The sequence below is a fragment of the Amphibalanus amphitrite genome, unplaced genomic scaffold (genome assembly GCF_019059575.1).
Source record: "Amphibalanus amphitrite isolate SeventyFive unplaced genomic scaffold, NRLGWU_Aamphi_draft 000047F_arrow, whole genome shotgun sequence".
Taxonomy (NCBI): domain Eukaryota; kingdom Metazoa; phylum Arthropoda; class Thecostraca; order Balanomorpha; family Balanidae; genus Amphibalanus; species Amphibalanus amphitrite.
Window position 1 is genome coordinate 387 of NW_024881543.1, and position 20,772 is coordinate 21,158.

Genomic DNA, 20,772 nt, shown 5'->3' on the forward strand with positions numbered 1-20,772 from the left:
TATAGCCGTCAAATTCATTAACTAAGCGTATGATTAGCTTCGTCTCAGTAATGTGCTTAACAGGAGTTCTCCAAATGATTGATAAAAGGCTGTTCGTGAAAGGGGATAAAGAAAGAAATAACCGTGAATCATGCGCCTGGATGGAACGAACGAGAAGGGACAGAGCCGACTGTCGCTGATATTAATGGACGCTCAAAACTATTCATGGTGGCTCGCATGGTCATGTAGTGCTCATGGCAACCGCCTAAAATGGCGAAATAGATCGCTGGCAACGATTACTACCACACTGTCAGCAGTCAGCGCCATGAGACCCTCACAGCTTGAAGCACCCATGCAAACAGCAAGGCTACTCACTTCAGCCATTGATGAGCCTTATTCCCTCTCTGATTAGTGATCACGGCACTCGGCAGTTGGCTCCCCTCGAAGTGGCCAGTCCGGCCTCCCCATCCATCCCTGTCTACACCACTGCCCTCCATCGGACCGTCCCTACACCCCTCCCCGCCCTCCGCTGGCTCCCGGCGGCGGGCGCGCGCCGGTCGCTGTTGCCAGCCGCGTCGGCACCGACAGCGCCGCCGTCGGCACCGACAGCGCCGCCGTCGGAACCGACGGCCGCCGTCGTCGGTGCCCGCGCGCGGCGGCGGCGGCGGGGCAGATTGCGCGTGCGGCGCGGCGGCGGCGGCAGTGGAGCCATCGATTGGGTGGACCAGTGCGGTGCGCTATGTCCTCTACGTCGCCGCGCTGGGGTCGCCGTGGCCAGGTGCGCGTCTCGGCCGGCGGCGCCGCCACAGCCACGCTGCCCGTGCCGGCAGCTGTGGCCGCCGTCGCCAGCGCCGCCGCCGCCGGAACCGCCAGGTAAGCGGACAGTTGGGGCCCGTTTGCCCCCCCCCCCTCCAATGGCGTGCGCGTGCGGCGGGTTCCTTTGTGCCCCGGGGCCGGGCCGAGAGGTGACCCCGGGCCAGAGGTCAGAATCGATCGCGCGATGTTGTGCCGCGAGGACAGCTGTCCGACCTTCAGTGTGACCCGGCCGTTTACCCTGAGGGACTCTTCGGTCGGGATGAGAGCGATGCTGGAACTGATTGAAGTTCACCGCTGCCTGAAATCAGATGGTAGGTACATACCTATGTCTGCATCATACAACATTAGATTGGATTCTACGCGTCATGGTTTTGCGCATCAGCGCCTTTAACATTTCGCTCTTGAAGTTTTCTTTGTTAACCGAGTAAAAAAGCGTTGAGCTGAGTCAAGTGACATCTTCGAGCTTAAATATAAGTGGCTCTCCGGAGCAACGTTTTATCAATTTATCAGGGATTGCGTAACCACTCATGCATTGCATAGTTCCGCCAGGCCATGTGAAATATCGAGGCAAAATGTGTTTTGTTTAAACATGCACACACCCTTGGCATTTTGTCTGCGTATATTTATCGGAACTGATCCCCGTAAGGTCGCTCAGTGATCATCCGCTCACCAGCTGATCGGGGGCTGAACACAGCGTGTCCGATGCGTCGTGTGTCACGTGACCTGTGACGTCGCTCTATGGGAGGACGTCATTGCGTCATCTGAGGGCTCGGGCTCGGCGTGACGCTTGTCTTCGACGTGATGCGTCACAGCGAGCAGACTGTAACGGCCACTGACGGCCAGAGAGCCGGGGGAGACGTGGCACACGCGGCATTCAGCTGCTTTTCTGAAAGATGGATTACTAAAAGCCATCTAGAAAACAGACGAGCTTTGTGGTGGAGAGAGGAAACTTTATCCATCTGGGGCAGGACGGAAGCGAAGTTCAAAGAACTCTGTTGTTCAGTGTTAACAATAGGTAGGTATATCTGTTCTTGCTTTGGTTGGCTTAATTTTGCTTAGAAACTTCAATTCGAAGCGTAGATCACATCACTACATTAACATAAATAATTAGTGGACGGGCCCTCGATGCATTCGCCGAATGGTGCAAGCTAATGATTCGAGTGGTATTCCATTAACCTTTCCTGACCTTTCACTGGGCTGTAGGTGTCTGAACGAAGACAGGCGGAAGCTGATGTGCTCTTTACTAAAGATAATTAGCTGGTGCAATAAACCCCGTTAATGTCATTCGATTAAAACTTGTGGGCCAACAGAGGCATACGATCAGAAGAGATGGAAAATAAATTTCGATGTTCGCTATTCTCAGCTGATGCGCATGACAGACTTATTGGTCGATCAATGAACATCTGAATGGAAAAAGGGGCGCAAAAATATGCAAGTGAGCTTTGTGAATCAGAGCGGTATTGTATGAAAAACTTCGGTGAATGACTAAAAACTGCTGGCTGCCGGCATGCTTCACGCTCCGTCAAGTGTACTAAGTGCATAAAGCATATTGCATCCCTATAAGTGTTCCGAAACCGAAGCAAAAGCCTTACAAAAGAGCATGGACACGTCTGCGGGCTGAGCCACCAGAGCTGGTCAATCATATCCGCAAAGCCTCACAATTTCCTTATTCACTCCAGCCTGAGCGATGTATTGTTATGCATAACTTAGTATATAGGTATATACAGTACACAGTTCCACGTCCCTGCAAGGTTATTTCAGCATGAGGTACGTTTATCCAAAAAGTACCTACCATGTAGTTCCAGTATCACTCGCATCTTTCTGTAATATAAACTACCTATAGGAAGATGTATGACGAGAGTCATATCGTTCTAAAGTGCCGCATTTTTTATAATTGACTCTTCATTCGCAAAATAGTTCGCTCCTCTCTGAATGTCAGCAGTAGCTTTTTAGAGGGGGCAGCAGGACAGGAGCTATCGTACTTCGATGTGTGACCATTCGATTCAGGAAAATAAATAATCAGAATAGAAAATTCCTCAAGCTGTGATGCCATTTACAATACATACATATTTACAAAGAGATATTACGCTAAATGGTCTCGTCACCAAACGAAACCAGTAGGTAAAGAACTTAATGACTGAAAAGTATACAATAGGGAATCTAAAGTTCAGTCGATAGGTAAATATTGATGAGAAAATATTTCCCCGTGGCTGAATCAAAACTTCTGATATTTCTTTTTTAAGCGAAAACAGACCCACGTAAAGCGGTGGATGAATCAGTTACCGATCATTGGTGATTGGACAATAGAACAAGGTACTTTACGTATCGAATTTTAGCCCCAATCCCACAGTGGATGACCCAATCCCATGCCGTAATTAAATGGTCCTCTGAACTGCTGAATGACCCTTGAGCTACTGGGGAACCATCTGAGCTAAGCTGCTGAGAGGCGAGGTCCTATAACGCGTGGCTACGGGGATATATAGGTACCGATGTACCTCAACTCTGCTTTTAACTTTCGACTCTCATACCCTTCGTCTTTCTCAAACCTCTATCTCTACCACCTGGTTTGTAACTAACCGCCCCCTCCCCTCCTCCAGGATGAAGGACCCTCCGCGGCGCAACAAGTACTTCCGTAGTCGCTCGCCGGTGCACGAGCTGCTCTCGCCGAAAGGTGGCAGCACCGGCGAGCGCGCGGAACGCCTCAGCGACGACAAACGCTGGCGTATACAGATGATGATCGAGTACACGCCGATCCCCGAGAGTGGAGAACACGAGCCCGATCAGGAGCCGAAGGTGGGTCCGGCCGACTCCGTGTTGCCGGTGGGGAGTGGGGAGGGAGGGGAGGAAGAGGAGCCTGAAGACCGGGGGCGCCATCTGGTGGCCGCCAGCTGGCGCTGGGGTGCAGCGTGTTCTCAGAACCGGTGAATGGCGTGCGTGGCATGGTGAGTCTGTGAGCATGGGGATGACAGTTCTACAGGCAGCACATTCCTTCTGTGGTGGCCGTTTGAAGTCATTTCCACGGGTTTACATCTCGAAAGACGGGAGTAACCCAGGAGGAGCTCGCGGGCTCTCGCCTGCTGTTGTGGCAACGAATATTGGGGGTACTTTTGTGGTCAATGATTGTGGTTCTGAATTATATTCATCGGATCGATCTAGTCTCAGCACGGAGCAAAAAGTGCTGCCTCGCCTCTATCAGGTCGCCGATTTCGCCGGTCACAGGTCGGCCGAGATGAGCTCAGACGTGCTGAGCTGGCCCGCGGTCCGTGCTGACACGGTGACACGTCAGGGGCCATTTAGAGGTCGCCGAGGCGTTAGAGCCCGCGGGATATCGTGCTGGGTGTGGGTTTGTATGGAGCCGACGTTCTCTGGTCTGTTCTGATCTGGCTTGTAAACGTGGGCAACAAAGGGAAGGCAAATGGAACTATGATCACACTTAGCATGCTGTCTTTTGTGATCTAAATTAGGAGCAGGAAGACTCAGCCGCTAATGTCTGCATTGGTATCCTTTTGCTACGAGCTGATTGCGTCATTGGATCATTGCATATGCAGACGTTGCGCCAGCGTATTTCTATCAGCGCCATGTTCGATATTTCCCACTTATCAAACGCAAAGAAAGACTCTGTAGAGCGTTATACCAACCACCTTTGGAGCTAATCGGCTGTTCTTATCTTCCATTCCTGGGGCCGATAGCAGCAGTGGCTGTGCGCCAGCATTGTTCTGCAGTGTCGCTGTTCTACCCACGTGCATGGTGCTCTCTAAGCAGCGATCGCTTTCTGTCAGTGAATTCTGAGGCTCCCTCCACACCAATAGATCATAACATGGCCGACTTTCCACCCTGGCTGCACATGGTGAGTACGATGTGTTTGTTTTCGTGTTGGCGTTCCGTCGCGGTCGTCAGAATGTGACGCAACTCTAGACACGTGCTCGGTCCATGACATGACTGATATGTTTATGATATTTGAAAGACGTGCGTCACTAGAGTCAAACGCCAGCTCAAATGACGTACATTGCTGCAGGATGCCAGGCTCAACTGACGAGGGACAGCAAACGGGCTGTAGGTATTGCACTGTTTATAAAAAGGATACGCAATACGGCAAATTATATCGGCAGTTATATATTTGCATAATTTAGTTATACGTTAGAAGTATGGAGGACGTTGGGTTTTCTCCATATGCGTACATTAAAAATTTATTGCAATGAGTCATGAGTGATGTCTTATGGTCTCCATAGCTTAATCTCTGCAAGATGCAGGCAACTGACAACAAGAATCGATAGGTACCGTTATATCTAAGCACAGGCTCTACATTTAGGTACAATGATCACGTTTGTGTAAGTGTTACATAACATAATCAGTAGGGATAGTATGTAGGCATGTATTTAGGAGTGGTGTGATGTTCAAAATGTTATGTTATGGCTAATGGCTATTTATTTGAAAAGTTTGTTGCCATTCGCGTTCATCTAGGTAAGCGGCATTTTGTGTTTTTTTTTCATACAAAATAAATAGATTATTGAATGCCAAACGGCCCCAAGATGCATCCAAGGCCAAGTCAATGAATGAAACCAGGTCACTTATTAATGCGTAGACCTCTCTTAACATGAAGATTGCCTACACGATGGTCTACCGCATATGGTCAACCCATACTGTTGTGCAAGGCATCAGTTATTATGTAAGGCCAACCCCGTTTCCTGTTCTACCAGTTGTATATGTATAGGTTTGACAGACTATCTGAGGAAGCACATCTCGGAGTCCCGGGACTTTGAAACAGAACAGACCCACCGCTCGAGTCCCTCAGGACCTGTCTGAGGCTTCTGTCCTCTTGTTTGTGACGTAACACGGCTCCACCACGGACCAACTTATAAGCCTGATCGGGGTACATGTTCTGCTCTGCCCGACTCACATACGGCACGAGACCTTTCTGACCGACTCACATATGGCACGAGACCTTAACCTTTGGCCAGGATCAGAGCACTGAACATTGAACGAGCAACGGTCAGAACGTTTTCTCGAATCCCCAAAGGTCTATAAATAATACTGATCGGATTGCCACGGCATCAGCAAAAAAGCAAACTCCTCCAACCAAATAACCCGAGTCCTTAGAACGCTAGGATCGGAATGTGATAGTGTCCAACATGCTGCAAGGGCTGTGTGGCGCACTCGTCTGCACTAATGCTTTCAATCTCTTCACATACATGAATGCAGTCTGTGTGCACTTACATATACCTAACGACATCGCTGTCATTAGGCCAGAACGTATTGTCCGATGGCTCATCCGATACCGGTCCCAGCTCTCCTCATGACTTTACATCACGGTTATACGAATAAAGTAACAGCTGCAGCCGGGTTGTATTTTTAGCCACTCTCTATAGGTGACTAAAAATACCCGCCGTCGCGAAGGACCTGACCTCGTTGTCTATTCAGTGACCGTCTGGCGACGCTATCTCCTGGTATGCATACGCAAATTACGCGGGGCGAGCCGCCTGCCTCTCTCGACGGTATTCGTCTCAGGTCAGACTGCAACCAGACTGGAGATCTGCACCGACATCAGACAGTCTGCAGTCTCGGACTGCAGCTCACTCGTGATAGAAAATGCAAACCTAATGTGCCTTGCAAAATACTGAAACATGCAGGACCGAGATAGGGGTGTGGCAGACGATGCTTCACTGAATGCTGCGAGTTTTAATGCGCACGTTCAAAACACGACGATGACAGTGACGACTTTATTGTAGAAATTCAAATTTCATTGAATGATATTTAGGGACCGTCCAGTCTTGTTTCAAGGTGTCCAAAACCATCTGAGCTCATTTGAGTCACCATTCGAAATGTTTTTTTTTTCATACAAGAGTCAAGAGGATCCGTGTCCTTCAACGGGCTTATTTTTTTTTCCTTAGATATGCTTCAGCTCCTTTTTCTCAATCCCACATAAATTGATTTGTTTTGGTCTTTTCCATTGTTATCGGATCGATTTCTATTTCAATTTTCATAATGCTCTGCTGAAGTACAGGTCTCGCGAGATTAAGCGGTAGGTTTTGCACTTCATTTCCGGTTATATCTCAGAAACTAATCGATCTACGATGAAGCCATTTTACACGATCATGGCCGGCTTGTTACCCAACAAGTCGATCGCATCTTCAACACTTAAAAGCTTAAGACGACGAAGATATAGCCTGAAGTACACTAAATTTTCTAGGTGCAAAACCTACCGCTAAAACCCGCGAGACCTGTACATTCACAAGCTGGTGGATGTCAATTGTCAATATTCAACTATGCGATTATGCAACCGGGGTAGCTTACACACACCGATTTGGGAGCTACTGCTTTGACCTTGGACTCAACGAGTCAAAGGTCAGGTCTGAGGTCAGTTTGGGTCACTGGCTGACCTGAAACCTTAGTCATATTGGTTGAACGTTACAGGCGAACAATTAATCCAATCAAGTTTAACTAACCCCGCGTTCGATGTCTCTCGGACGACGAAGATTCTACGTCGTCCAGCCAATCGCGTTCCATAACCGCAGCCGAGCCCCCGCTGACCTTGAACGGGATTGGCCCGACGGCGTAGAATCTTCGTCGTCCGAGAGACATCGAACGCACTACGCAGGGTAAGTAGTGGCGCTTATCACGTATGATGCAGCGGCAGCGGGACATTCAAATCGCTAGCTTGGCTTGTTGGCGTTGCCCAGGAAAGCTTATACGCTCCCTTGATTTTGATGAAAGAGCAGGTGCAGGTATTAGGTGTTTTCTAGTTTTCGACGCACCCAGTTTTTGTTTTCGCAGTCTGCTTTTCCTCTCGGTCTCGGGCTTTCCTCTACTCGAAGTCTTGGGCTTCCTGCTCGAGGTGCTGGGACGTTTAAATTTGATGACCCGGCACGCTGACACCTCAGCCGACAGCCATCACATATTTGAAAAACTTGCGGTCCTCAAGCACAGCTCTGCTCGAAGGCAGCGCGGAAGCTCTAAGTAGAAAATTCCGGAAGAAAACAGCCACCGGCATCCACGCTTTACCCCCCCCCCCCCCCCATCTTGCCCTCATCTTCTCACCGGCGTGGCGTTCAAGGTCGTTTGAGGGTCGATGGCCACCCGATTTTCTTCCGACCTCCACAACAATTGCAATAAGGGTCAAAATGGGGCCCCTCAACCCGGCCGGTACGGCGCACGGTGTCCAGCTGTTACGTCACGTGACGTCACCGTATTATCGTGGCCGGCGCCGGCGGCGGTGGGCGGTCCGCCGGCGGCAGTGATCGGGATGAGTCCGGAAACCTCTCCCCTCCCGGTTGTGCAGGAATGTGAAGCTCGCGCTACTTTCGGTGGTTAATCTGCGGGCTGATTCGCCGCGGAAAGGAGAGCGGTGGCGGCAGAGCGCTCGCTGCACCGGTCGGGAGCGCCTCGCCGCGCGGTCGGCGGCGAGTGTGGCGCACCAGCCAAGGCCGGCCGCCGCGCCACGCGGCACGCTGCCGGCGGACTCAGTGGCGCCGCGCGGTCCGACTCGTGCGCGTCGTGGAGGGGTGCGGTCGTGTGTTGCGAGTGAATCTGGTGAAACTGTCGAAGCACGTGCCAAAGGAAGCTGGCTGGTGTCTGGTCTGTTCGTTGCCAGGACGGCAGTTGCGTGTGGTGTTTTTGTGGACCCAGCTGGCGCGCCGCTGCGGCGAGCGAAGCAGAAAACGCAGACGCGACTGCGTTACGCGCGGGATTGATCTGAGGGCGCTGAGATACTTGTGCTGATTGCTGATAAACCGGCGGAGTTTGCGGCTGAGTGGAGTGGAGTGGAGTGGAGTGACTGAACACGGAACTGTCATCTGACTGAGTGTCAGTGTTGTGCGTTGGTGCGGTGCTCTTGTTCCGGTAAGAACCGGATCAATCAGGCGCAGGGGCGGGCCAACTTTGATTCTGATACCTGGCACCTGCCTATGTTCCAAGACCCTATATTGGTCTTTGATCAGCAGCCTCTATCCCATGTCACTCTGAAGTCAGTGGAGGGAGTCAGTGGTCTCAGTCTCCTAGTGTGTCTTATTCTGATCTTTTTTAGATTTTATTGCAGTTTGAGTTGGGTGCGTACCTTCCTTTATTTTCATTCCTTTAGCCAAAGTTGATTGTTGCAGGTTGCTGTTAAAGTTGGCCACGAAAATTGAAGGAGAATGAATGTAGGTCTAGGGACATTTGTGTTTGATATTTTTGTCATTGAAAGCTGTGAATATCCCTTATTTTTTTCTTCCGATTTTGTCGGCAGTGCCTTGACCTGTTTTGATCTGACCTGCCAAACTTAACTGCCCTCCCGTCCCCACTCACCAGTCACACACATCCGACGAGGAGGGGGCGGGGAGGGGTGATGGATAAATGGCGTGTTTGCACGAGGGGAAGGGGGTCACATGCTCTGTAAAGGTGTATAGAGTACTTGCTAGCACCTACAAATGTCAATTGTTCCACAGTCATTAGCTCCCCTTGCCCCGAAAATGGTCGATACTGGGGGAGGGGAAAGGGAAAGGCTGTCACTGCTGAAACATTGCATTGATTTGCCTGGAAGGGGGAGGGGAGGGGTTCAGGTGTGGGGAGTCGGGGACATTGCAGGGCCTCCTCTAAGGATTTTTCACTGGGTGGGCAAAATTGTTCGCCGCTCCCCTGCCCAAGGGCAGATCCAGTCACTTGTTTTGGGGTGATGGTTGCGACTGGGGGGGGGGGGGGTTAAGGCCTATGTCACTTTCACAGTCAACCAACTGTGCCATTTATAGTTTAACGTTTGTCGTGTGTGATATGGTATTTCGTGTGTATTTCACCTTATAGGTATGTCAATTGTTTACATTAGTGATATCAATAACGGAAAATCAGGATACCGATACCAAACCAAATGCCAACCAAAACCATGAAAAATACCGAAACCAAACCAACTTGGGAACATGAGGGAAATACCAACTTTTTACCGAATTCGTATCCTCTTATACATTAGCCGGATTCGTAATACCAACAAAATACCAACAACATTAGGATCAAAATACCAAATACCAAGTTGGTATCAGTTTGGTATCGGTATACCAAAAAGTTGGTATCCGATTGACATCTCTAGTCTACATACATTTAAAATTTTAAGAAGACTGCAAAAGTGCAGAGTTAAACTTACTATGATTGCTCCTTGAACCAGAAATCGAATAGGTAGGTGATGCTCGCTGCCTCTTTTTAGGAGGCATGGTCAGCTTACTCTAAGCGCGTCCTCTTGATCTAAATACGGCTTTTATTGACCTTAATCTACTTGTAATACATCCTTGGCCTTGTAGCGCGCTACCCTGCTGGCCCATGCCGGTCTTTGAGGGTCCCACACTGACCTCTGAGGCCCCATGCTGGCCTGTAAAGGCCCATATTAGCCTCTGAGGGCCCCGCACTGGATTCTGAAGACCCGATGCCGGCCTTTAACCATCCCCTGTATTGGTGTTTTTCCAGCCGCGAACGTAGGTACTCGTATAGGGGGGGGGGGGGGGGCGTTGGACCTCCCTTGCCGTTTCGCCCCTGATCGAGCTAGAGCTTCGCGGAAAAAAACAAGCGTGTTGCCCGTGACTAGAGGAAGCCGATGATACCCAATTTTAACCCTCGCCGGCACAGGCCATTGCGTCCTTCGGCGGCACGACCCGACCCCCTCGCGTTTGGCCCCTGATCAAGCTAGAGCTTCACGGAAAAAACGAGCGTGTTGCCCGTTACCAGAGGAAGCCGATGATACCCGATTTTAAGGTCCTAGGTCATCGAGTGACCTTCCAGGTCAGGTCAATGACCCGAAAACCGGGAAAATCGGGACCTGTTAGAAAGTCGTAAAGTGTGGCTGCTATGTGGTTTTCCGGGGTGCTGATCACGAATATCGTGTTAGTTTTGATCAGAGATGATGTTTTAAGCATGCCATTTAGACCAGGTCGGGTCAGGTCAGGTCAGGTCAACCGGTAGGGGTTGTGACTGGTATTCGTATTACGTGTCAACCGCCTCTGACAGCTTCGTAACATGTTACGAAGGCACCAAAACTACTTCGTAAATGTTCAAATGGTTGCTAAATTCGAATTCAGATAAAAAACTAGCCTAGAACATGAAAAAACTCGAAAAAGTGAACCGAGGTCACCCGAGGTCACCAAAGGTCAATGACGTGACCTGACCTTCAGGTGACCTTGACACCCACCCTTATGTATGGGAGCAACATCAAATCACATGTTTGAACGTTTGAAATCACGACAAGCTTGCAAACGCGCGGCTAATGCGAGCCGACATACGCCGAATCGCGATTTCGGCCAAACATGGTCACGGAAAAGGGGTCACAGGTCGCGAGTTATTCGCAAAAAATCGAGGGGGGTCCGTTCGACTCCCCCCCTATACGGGCGAGGGTTTCCCCCCGAGTTGCTGGGGGGGGGGGCGTTAAACGCCCCCACTTTTTTCGCTGGGCCATAGCAAAAAAAAAAAAAAAAAACGGTGCGCCGCAGGCACGCCAAATTTTGGGTGCCTCTAGGGAATTGTTTGACGTTTATTGTGACAAAATTTCAAAAAAATCGGTCGGAAATTTTTTGAGATATCGAGGTTTCAGTGACGTCATGATTTCTTGGTTTTCGACCAAAAACGTTATATGTTCAAAAAATCATATAAAATCACAGAATAGACATACAGACATGCCGTAAACGCCATTAGACTGCCAATACCATGAACAATCAAATGGCTATCTTCGATTATTGATTATCGTTCCGCATTTTCCAAAGTCTTGAACTGAATCTTGGCAATTTCTCATGACTACTTCACGACCATGATACATGTATTTCTTAATTTGAACTTTTTGACCCAAACACGTACACATATGATAAAATGAATGTCACCATCGTGTTCCACGCCCCAAATTACCCATAAAACATGTGTCACAGGCTGCGAATATCAGTTTTGATTTTCGGGGATATGTGTCTACCCGGTTGACCTGACCTTGACCCTGACCTATGCTTGACTGACCCCTACATGGAGCTGACACTTTTGTAGGCCTTATATGATGGATTGTGCACCGTTTTGACAGAGTTTATGACGGGAGGCGCCCATTGTGAAGTCCTGAAGTCCATGCTACTGAAAGTCCGATTTCAGGTGTTTGACCTGACCTTGACCCGACCTGTGACCTCAAAATTCAACTTAAAAGTACTCATCTGAAGCGTCTCGTCGCGTTCTTTCGTTTGTCGCCTCGTGCGTTTCGCTGCGCCTATTGGTTCTCGAGTTATCGGCTGGGGGCGTTTAACGCCCCCCCCCCCCCAGCAAACGGTGGGTAGCGAAATACCCCAGCAACTGCCGGGTTAAGGACCTGCATCGGCTCTGAGGGCTCAACTTGGCCTTTTCTGGACTCTGGGGTCCAATACCAGCCCAAGCCTGTCTGAAACAGACTCTTTCCGCAGTCAGGAAATCGCATGCGAGAGCCTATTCAAATACATGGAAGCACGCTCGCATCAATCGCACGCACCTCCCGGATGCGATTGATGCGGGAAGAATTACAATGTATTTGAATAGGTTCTCGCATGCGATTTCCTGAACGCGGAGTGGGTGCCACACTGACCCCTGAGGGTCCCATCCTTGCCTCAAGGACCCGCATTAGCCTTTGAGAGCCTAAGTCGGCCTCTGATGGCCTCAAACTGCCATTTTCAGGCCCTGTACTGGTCTCTGAGGGCCTTAAACTGGCCTCTGAGGGCACAAACCGACCTCTAAAGGTCCCACACCGGTTGCTGATGGCCCATTTTTTGCCTCTGAGATCCAAGACTGACCCTTTTGTGCCTCTGAGGGCCCCGTACTGGCTTCTGAAGGATCGATGCCGGTCTCTGAGGACCAATGTCAGTCTTATAAGGGCCTCACACTGATATCTGAGGCCCACATTTGCCTCTGATGGCTCCAAATTGAGGCCCTATTTAGTCCCCAATCAGCCTATAAGGTCTCTGATGGCCCTATTTTGTGGTCTGGCTGGGGACCCATGGCTTAGGGGAGAGTGGGGTAATTTGGCCGCTTTTTTTTAGAAAACGATATAACTTAAAATTGACGACACATTTCTGCATTTTCTCAACGCTGGCAGGTGTCGCATTCATTTTACTTTACTGGACAGTGAACTTGAAATGATAGAGTAATTACTTATATTGAAATTGTGACGTATTACAAAGGCTGGAAGGCGGCCAAATTGCCCCACTAGCAGGGTTATTTGGCCGGGGGTGTGGGGCAATTTGGCCGGTGCTAGTTTGCGGTCGGGATTTTCTGTTATATTGCGAGTCAGCTTCAGATTCAGCAATGACGTGTGTCCTATGACGCATTTGCCGCATTTTGGAGGTTGACTGAGGGGTCACAGGGGTCAAAATAGCCAAATTAGCGGCTCTAGATGCGATCACAGTTTTTTACGAATAACTTTTGAAGTAATCAAGCTAGGCCAAAACTTAGAGTACCATCGTAATTCTCTCGTCAGTCCGCATCGAAAGATATATGTGTTGACCTTGAGAAGTCAAGGTCAAAGGTTGACCTCAGGTCACGTTGCATCAGGTCGCTTGACCTCAAGGTTACGTGAGTTCAAGGTCATCATGCATATCATTCGATGCGCCTTGGCGAGCTGAACAGAATGAGACCATTTGTGCGGCTGTACCTTTTTTATGTAAGGATTTATTAGCAAAAAACGTTTGGTAACCTTTGATGACGTCACATGCTCTTACAGTTGACCAATCGAAAGTAAGGCATCGAAGAAGTCAAAGTTGGTCATGAATCATGTCATTAATGGTATAATTGACCATGAAAACTCGGCCGTCCCAGCATAGTGACCATGAGCGCACCGGCCAAGTTGCCCCGCTAGTCCCGGCCAAATTACCCCATATTGCCGTTCTGAAAATTTTTGTCTATAAAGTCATCACGGCTATACGGAATTAGAAAAAAATTGCTCTTGGAACCGCTGAACACCCCCAAGAATGGCGCTATAATGTCTGAATTCGTTTTTAGCCCAAACACTACATGCTATACAACTTTGTAAACAGAAGTAAAAGTTACCATTTTCTAATGAAATTAACGTTTTATTAATTTTGAATAAAACTACGAGGGGCAAAGTTTTGACATTTGTCCTCCAGTTATTTCTACCCATGACAAATGAATAGAGACTAGAGTTATTTCACTCACTTTTATTAAACATCGTACAGGTGGGGGCGGCCAATTTACACCACCGGCCAAATTACCCCACTCTCCCCTACACCTTTAGGCGTCACGCACTGGCCTCTGAGAGCCCACATCGGCCTCTGGGGTTCCATACGGGCCTTTGAGGCCGCTATGGCCATGGGCCTCTGTAAGCTAGCACCGCCCCCCCCCCCCTCCGAGGGTTGGCAAAGTTGCCAAGTTGCCCCCACCCCCAAACGCCAAGTCTGCTACCGCCCCTGCATTCAGATGCATCCATTTTAAAAAAATAACTTGCACTGCAGTGATTGGGGGCTGGGGCACTGGCTGCTAGCAAGTTTTTTTCCGGGAAACCGAAGTGGTAGTTCCTACCGGACGTCTGGCCGGACCTTTATTTTTGCATTTGCTTCTGGGTGGGCAAATCGACGCCACTGGGTGGGCAATTGTGGTGACTGGGTAGGTATTTGCCCACCCAGTGGGTATGTTAGAGGAGGCCCTGGGACATTGCCCCCTTTATTGACAAGTTCAGAATAGATGATTCAGCAGTTAGTGCAGGACGATGACGTTCCGTCAGAAGTGTTAGGACTTAGGGTATTTCATTTGTTATTTTTCAACCACCTGTTCGCTACATACAAACAAGCCAGCAGCGAGCAATTTGAGGTGGCTCACTGAAATAATTCACAGTAGCCTAGTACCGAGTTTGTTTTTGCCTCTGACGAATGTTGACATTTGCCTGCCCTGGGGGAGGCTTGCCGCACGTTATTTATTCATGCGTTTTCTTCCGGCTCCTCCTAAGGCTTCAAGCGAAATGCAGTTCTGGAACAAAATGGGTTTAGGGTGAATGCTATAGTAGCATATTTCGTGCCTGAAACGAGGCGACTTCATATGGGCCAAGCAGACACGCGGCAGTGGAAATTCAAGAATGCTGACGGTGCCGAATACAAATGGGCCTACAACGGAAAAGCGATAGCCCATGTGGATGTTTCTTGTCAGTTGCTAGCTGTTATTATGTTACGAATATCGCAGCTCTGGCTCGCCATTGACCATCAAAAGTTTATCAATATCTTTTTGGGGAGAAAATATAGCCTGGGGTATGGTGCTGGGAGTCAAGTCAGAGTTTCAATTGCGCGACAACACCGTCTTTCAAAGTGACCGGCCACTTTTGAGGGCTTCTCTGCCATTCCCCCGTCTGTTAAATCTTTTCTTGGCGTTAAGCCTCTAACAAACCGTCGCTGACCGGTCTAAAAGCGGGATGCCGTCGGATTAGAATCTGTCACGGTATCTGGGGGCAACATTTACACTCTAACCGATACACGTTTTCCTCATTCTTTGCCCTTGCCTTGCCGTAAAATTGTTCGACAGGTCTCTTTGTTCACGCCATTTATAGTAGTCATTTATGTCTTTTTTTTCCTTCAGTCATGTTCAGTCGGTTTGATAAGCAGCCTTTAGAAACTAACAAATCGGACGTGTTCCATTTGAAACGGACAACGGTTTGTTTCTTCTCCTTTTTTTGTCGTGCTATGGGGAAGACTAGACAATGGCCCTCACACTTCTGAGGCGAGTGAGTTGTATCCTTTATCACTAACTCATTGCTCCTCCACCATAGTTCCCTTGTGCCTCTCCCGCCCTGTTGGGACCGCCCCCCGTCCCTGCGCCTGCCACCGGTGTGTCTTCATCACCACCCACACCATCCAGGTATCGTCCGAGCTGCTCCCACGATGGACGCGCGCGGCCGCCGAGCGAGTCTGGACGCCGGAGGACCCAAGGAGCGGCGGCGCTCCAAATCTCCGAGCCGCCTGCTGCATAACCTGCTCGGCTCCTTCCACAAGAAGCTGCCGGAGATGGCCGTGGAGGCTACCGAGACGCCGGTGCTGAGTCTGGGCGCCGGCACGCGACGCGCCAGCACCACCGCCGCGTCTCCGTCGACGGTGCGTCGCGCGAGTTCGCCGGCGGCTCCGATCCACCGCGACCGACGCGTGTCGGCGCCGGACGCCGCGCTGCTGGCGTTACCGGGACGGCGCGAGCGGCGCCGATCGTCGCCGGACCCGCTGCGCGAGCTCGAGCAGCTGCAGGAGATGTTCGAGGAGGACCGCGCCGCCGACATCATGGCCGCCGCCGACTGCGGTGACGCCAACGGCGCGCCGCAGATGATCTCCAACGGGCGCGTGGTGCCGCAGCTCACCACCCACTGCTGGGAGCCGACACACGCGCCGCGGCTGAGAGTCACCACCACCACCTCGCTGCCGCTGGAGGGCACCTCGCCGCTCGGGGTGCCCGAGGTGCCCAGTATCTGCGTGACGGACGCGTCGCCGCAGGTGTCGCCGCGCGTGCAGCGGCGCTCCATTGATGACGGCGACTCTGGGTTCGCGCACCATATGCGCGGCTCGGCCAGCTTCCCTGACGATGTGGGAGAGGAAGGAGACCAGGAGTGGCTGCCGCCCGATGACGGATTCGAGGTGGGTGACCGGCCCGGCACGGTGGCCTGGCCAGGGGAGAGGCTGGACGCGGGCTGTGGGCTGAGGGAGGGACCGAAGATTGGGGTGGAGTTGTGGGTGAATTAAGAAATTGTGGTGTGCTCCACAGCTCGATGAATTGTACAGATTGGTAACCGCTTACTAACAGGTTAGACGGTGAAGGTTTTGGCAGAATTTCTGTTGCTGAAAATTTATTCTTGGTACACCAAATAATGGTTCGGTCGTACGCCTGTAGTTGATTCACGTGGTTCCCAGCCATCCACACATTATTCCAATAAGCCTTTTCCAATGAGCATTATTTGGTTCTTGTCATCGGCATCGACGGGTCGTCATTCATTCCGCTATTTTCTCCTGCGAAATGAAACGACGGCCGACGGCCATAAAGTTTGGCCCGTTTCAGCCATCAAACTCTTCCCAAACAAACAAACAAGCAATGTTCGATCCATTGCTGTTCAGCACAGCTGGTTGCTGCCTGCTGGACCGCTGCACCCGGTTATGCATTACGGCAGCAGCCATTTTCCCCAGCTCCGCGGCCGCTCGCGGCTGGGCCGTTGCCACAGTCGCCCTCCCATACCGACCCTCCCCGAGACCCGCCGAACTTGATTTCAGTCTGGATACGAGAGAGGCACAGACAGGAGCCCGCACTGGATCATTAATATTACATGGCCCTTGCATGTGTGGACACCGTGCATCGCTTGCGATGAGTGAGGACAAGACAATGTCACGAGCATTGTCACGTGCTTGTGCTTGGTGGGTACGCTGGTACCCGAGGTGGTGATATTCAAATTAAAGTTGGGTTTGTGATGTGATCGAGTTTCAAACATTGTGCAGTTCATAATCATGAAGCTAGTTAAGTGATGCTTTGAATTGTAAGTACAGGTGTTCTCCATCGATGGATGAGACAGAGTAATGCGGCTACCTTATGCTTGTTCCGGGACCTGATATTTTTTTTTCGTTTGGGCTTTTTGTCCAAAATGGCTATAAATATTTTACATACCTACCGTGCGTGACCCGACCATTGCACTGGTGGTTGATCGGGAGCAGAATGTCACTCCCTCGTTATAATTTGCCTGCGAACCGTGACAGCTGCTTCTCCCTACCATAGCCTGATTTATGAGCTTTCCTGTCGGCTCATGAGGTGATTATCCCATGATGCCCACCAAATCCGGGTTGACGGGGACCTGGTGGGGTTACTGCCGGTACCAGGCCACGCCTATACCTACTCTCCATGCGCTGCACTAGCGCCTCTGTCAGAGTTTTTGAAACTCGTCAAGCCACCCACTCACCTAATGTAAGCGCGTCTGCGCCAGTCATGTGACCATGCAAAGTGGGCACTCGTCCTCGTGATTTTGGCTCCGGGTGAGCGGTATGGCCGACTGAACGCTCAGTTGAGCGCTCAAGAGAGTCGGCAGTCGTCCAGCGCTCGTAACGACAGGGGTCAGTGACGTTACAGTAGGGGTCAGTGATGTGATTAAGCTACGGCCTCTGCCAGTGAGACAGGTAAGTGCCCGGGCCACTGCCAGAACTACCAGTGTCAAGGTCTTTGGGTCCTTCAAAGGAGAGATTCATCCTAAAACCTTCACCGGCCCCGGTTATAACTCTACCTACCTAAGTTGTGCATATCTCAACATTGAACCTGCTCATAAATTTGTCTGTTTTCGCTGTCTGTTACTTCATATGTTGATCTGTGAACTTGCCACGGCATATTACCTAATCTATTTAATTTTATCAATGAGTCGTTACCAGCCGGACTGTTGGTTTGCTCTGTTATCGATAGTTGACCAATGACCCCGCTGATTAAGGTCGGTGCTAATGCCCGATTTGATGGTGGAAATTTAGCGGAATTGGTGGGCGTAAAACAGATACCGCTCCCTCTGTTTAGGCTGCCTGTATGGCGGCACCCAACACCCGTTATCCAGTGGCGACCTTTGCTTTTCGAACCCGATCCGGAGAAATCCAGTGGCGATAGTCTATTTTTAGATCCTGAAACCTGCTGCTGGTATCCTGAGTGGAATGGAATACTGTTTGCAATTCATCAATGCCGTTCAGATGGTCGACTCATGGCCTTTGAATGTGGTTTGGTGCTTTAGATCTGCCGAACCATAGTCCAGTTGCAGATTTCGATATTTGCATGCCTGGGTTCAGTCATTTGTCAACGGAATCTGAATTTCTGATGAAGTGAGCCGCTCATTTTTCTTGTGTTGCACGGTGAGCGCCTCAGGTTTGCATTGTCAACTGAATAGTCGACTTCCATGCATTCGGCTGTCGATGCCAATTTCTGATACTCTGTGGCCAAACATTCGCATGCTAAGCTTGAGGGCGGCTCCCGAGTTTCACGCTTTCTGTACGACTAATCAGCCTGTATTTCCGCGTCTCTAATACGTCCCGTCTGGTCTCCATTTCTGCACCTCTAGTAGTCAGCTGATCGCTGACTGTCCGTTTCTGCGGGAGGGTGAGCGCCCGGGCTGGGAACCGGTTTGGTGCGCAGCCGGCGCGGCCTCGGCCCGGCTCCGCGGACCTCGAGTAAGGGTGCGGTCTGTAAATGAGCCGGGCTTAGCACCTATAGTAGCCTGCGCGTGCAATCGGCGGTCTGACCGGCACGATTTTTACGGTTTGGAAGCTGTGCTAGTACACTACTTACATTGCCATATGGTTGATGAGATGCACTTTTATCGCAGAGCCACTGCACTTCGCTTTAAAGTTTTTAGCTCGTCGTTTTTGTGTGCGGGCTGGAGGGCTTGTAGAGGAGCGACGACTTAACTGATGAATTATGCCTGTTGAGCACAAGCATGATTCGTCAGTCTCCGTACATTTTTCTTTGACTAGTGAGTTCTTCAGTACAATACGTGCTTAGCTGTCGGGAAGCGTCAACGAATCCATTTGTCACTTCTTGATTCCACCAGGGAGAGCAAGAGTCTTCGAGTCTAATGCGAATAAATTGACCTATCAAAGTAGCTGCACAAACGGAAACAAACATTTGCTTTGTCCCATGTCCACTCCCAAGCTGCTTCGCTTGCAATATGCATGAGATGAATTGCTGTTGTATCGACACAGTTAAGATACCATCACTAGGAAGACTTTAACTACATTGTCAGCCAAGTGAAGTATCTTTTGCAACTCTGAATTGGATTAACTCTGTCAGGGAGTGATTGCCGAGCTGACTGTCCTACTGAACCGCCGAGCTACCGAGCTTCCTCTCTCTGGCGACGGTCTCTGTCGTTGCACAAATCGTGCCATACATGTGGCCAGGAGTCAGGTGTTCCGTTGAACCGTGACAAGGCATTGCTGCAGACTGGGACGGATCATGGCCGGTAATATATCGAGGCATGAGACAGTTTGTGGGGACACCATCTCGTGCCATGGCGATTAACGACTGCTATAGCATCACCCCACTGTGGTGTGGAACAGTATGACCTCGCGGTTCTCGATCGTTTGACCCCGTTTAGTTCTGGGTCCACAGGTGCGTACGTAAACGGATGGTAGGGTCAGGGGAGAGACATGTGGGTGGATATTGATTATTGTGTCAGGCGGGCGGACCCATTGACCCAGGCGATATCGGCTACCGTTTGGAGGACGGGCCGATGAGGATAAGCTTTTGGGACAGATACAGCCGTTTGTTACTAGGATGTGGCATGGTTCTCGCAGAAACTGCCAGAAAATGAATGGGTGCTGAGCTGTTACAGACCTCGCAAACCGGGTGACCGATCATTTGACCGTCACATACTGCGTCACAGACTGCGTGACGTCTGTGACCGGTCACATCCGAGGCTGCGTGACCGCGGTCAGCCGGCCAATGTGCGTCCCACGGTGCTTGGAATGTCCCCCGCAGATAATGGCTGGTAAACAACTGAGGGCGACGGCTGGCGGGCGTCCATCTAACCGGCTGATCGGGGTTCGATACTGGCAGCAGGCCAGCGGGCAGGTGCCAGAGCGCTGCACCTTGCGATCGAACAGTGGCCAGGGTCCTATCATTTAGTCATCATCCTATCCTATCAGGATCCTATCACCGAGTCCTGCATCACGGTCCCTGATGAGAATATAGTGTGTGGAAAGTCTGCCGTAAGTTTGAACCATTATTCAGACAAGTTTGTCGGACGGCCCCCTAATAGACACCTCTCGGTATTTATGTAGTACTAGTCAGTGATAAGGCGGTAAGTTTCATGCTTCCCAAGCTCTTAGGTCAAGGCTGTCAGAGGTGATAGTAGGTCTCCCTTGGGCCGTTGATTCTAGCTGTTCGCCGGCTGTCCCTCCAGGCGATCATATTCGACCCCGTTGTGCATGCTCTAAGGTTTAAAAGTGCGGCTGTGAAAGCTAGTGGAGATGGTCTTGCTCGCGGCAGTCATTAGAAATGATTACATCTGCACCCTGTAGCCGGCCGACCTATTTAGGTGTT

At 50.6% G+C, this 20,772-nt stretch overlaps 1 protein-coding gene across 4 annotated transcripts in view; it reads left to right on the top strand.

Moving 5' to 3' along the window:
• The first annotated feature begins 606 nt into the window (after window positions 1-606).
• The window catches only part of LOC122377557 (5'-AMP-activated protein kinase subunit gamma-2-like), a 216,091-nt gene continuing 195,925 nt past the window's right edge, over window positions 607-20,772 (top strand). The window contains exons 1-2 of one of the 4 annotated variants that reach the window (XM_043357680.1): window positions 607-852; window positions 3,393-3,588. In XM_043357680.1, coding sequence (XP_043213615.1) covers window positions 719-852; window positions 3,393-3,588 — 330 coding nt within the window. In that variant the 5' untranslated portion in view covers window positions 607-718. Of the gene's footprint in view, window positions 853-3,392; window positions 3,589-7,972; window positions 8,632-15,600; window positions 16,362-20,772 lie in introns of those variants that run through there. The other 3 variants (XM_043357678.1, XM_043357676.1, XM_043357675.1) reach the window with 3 other exon arrangements.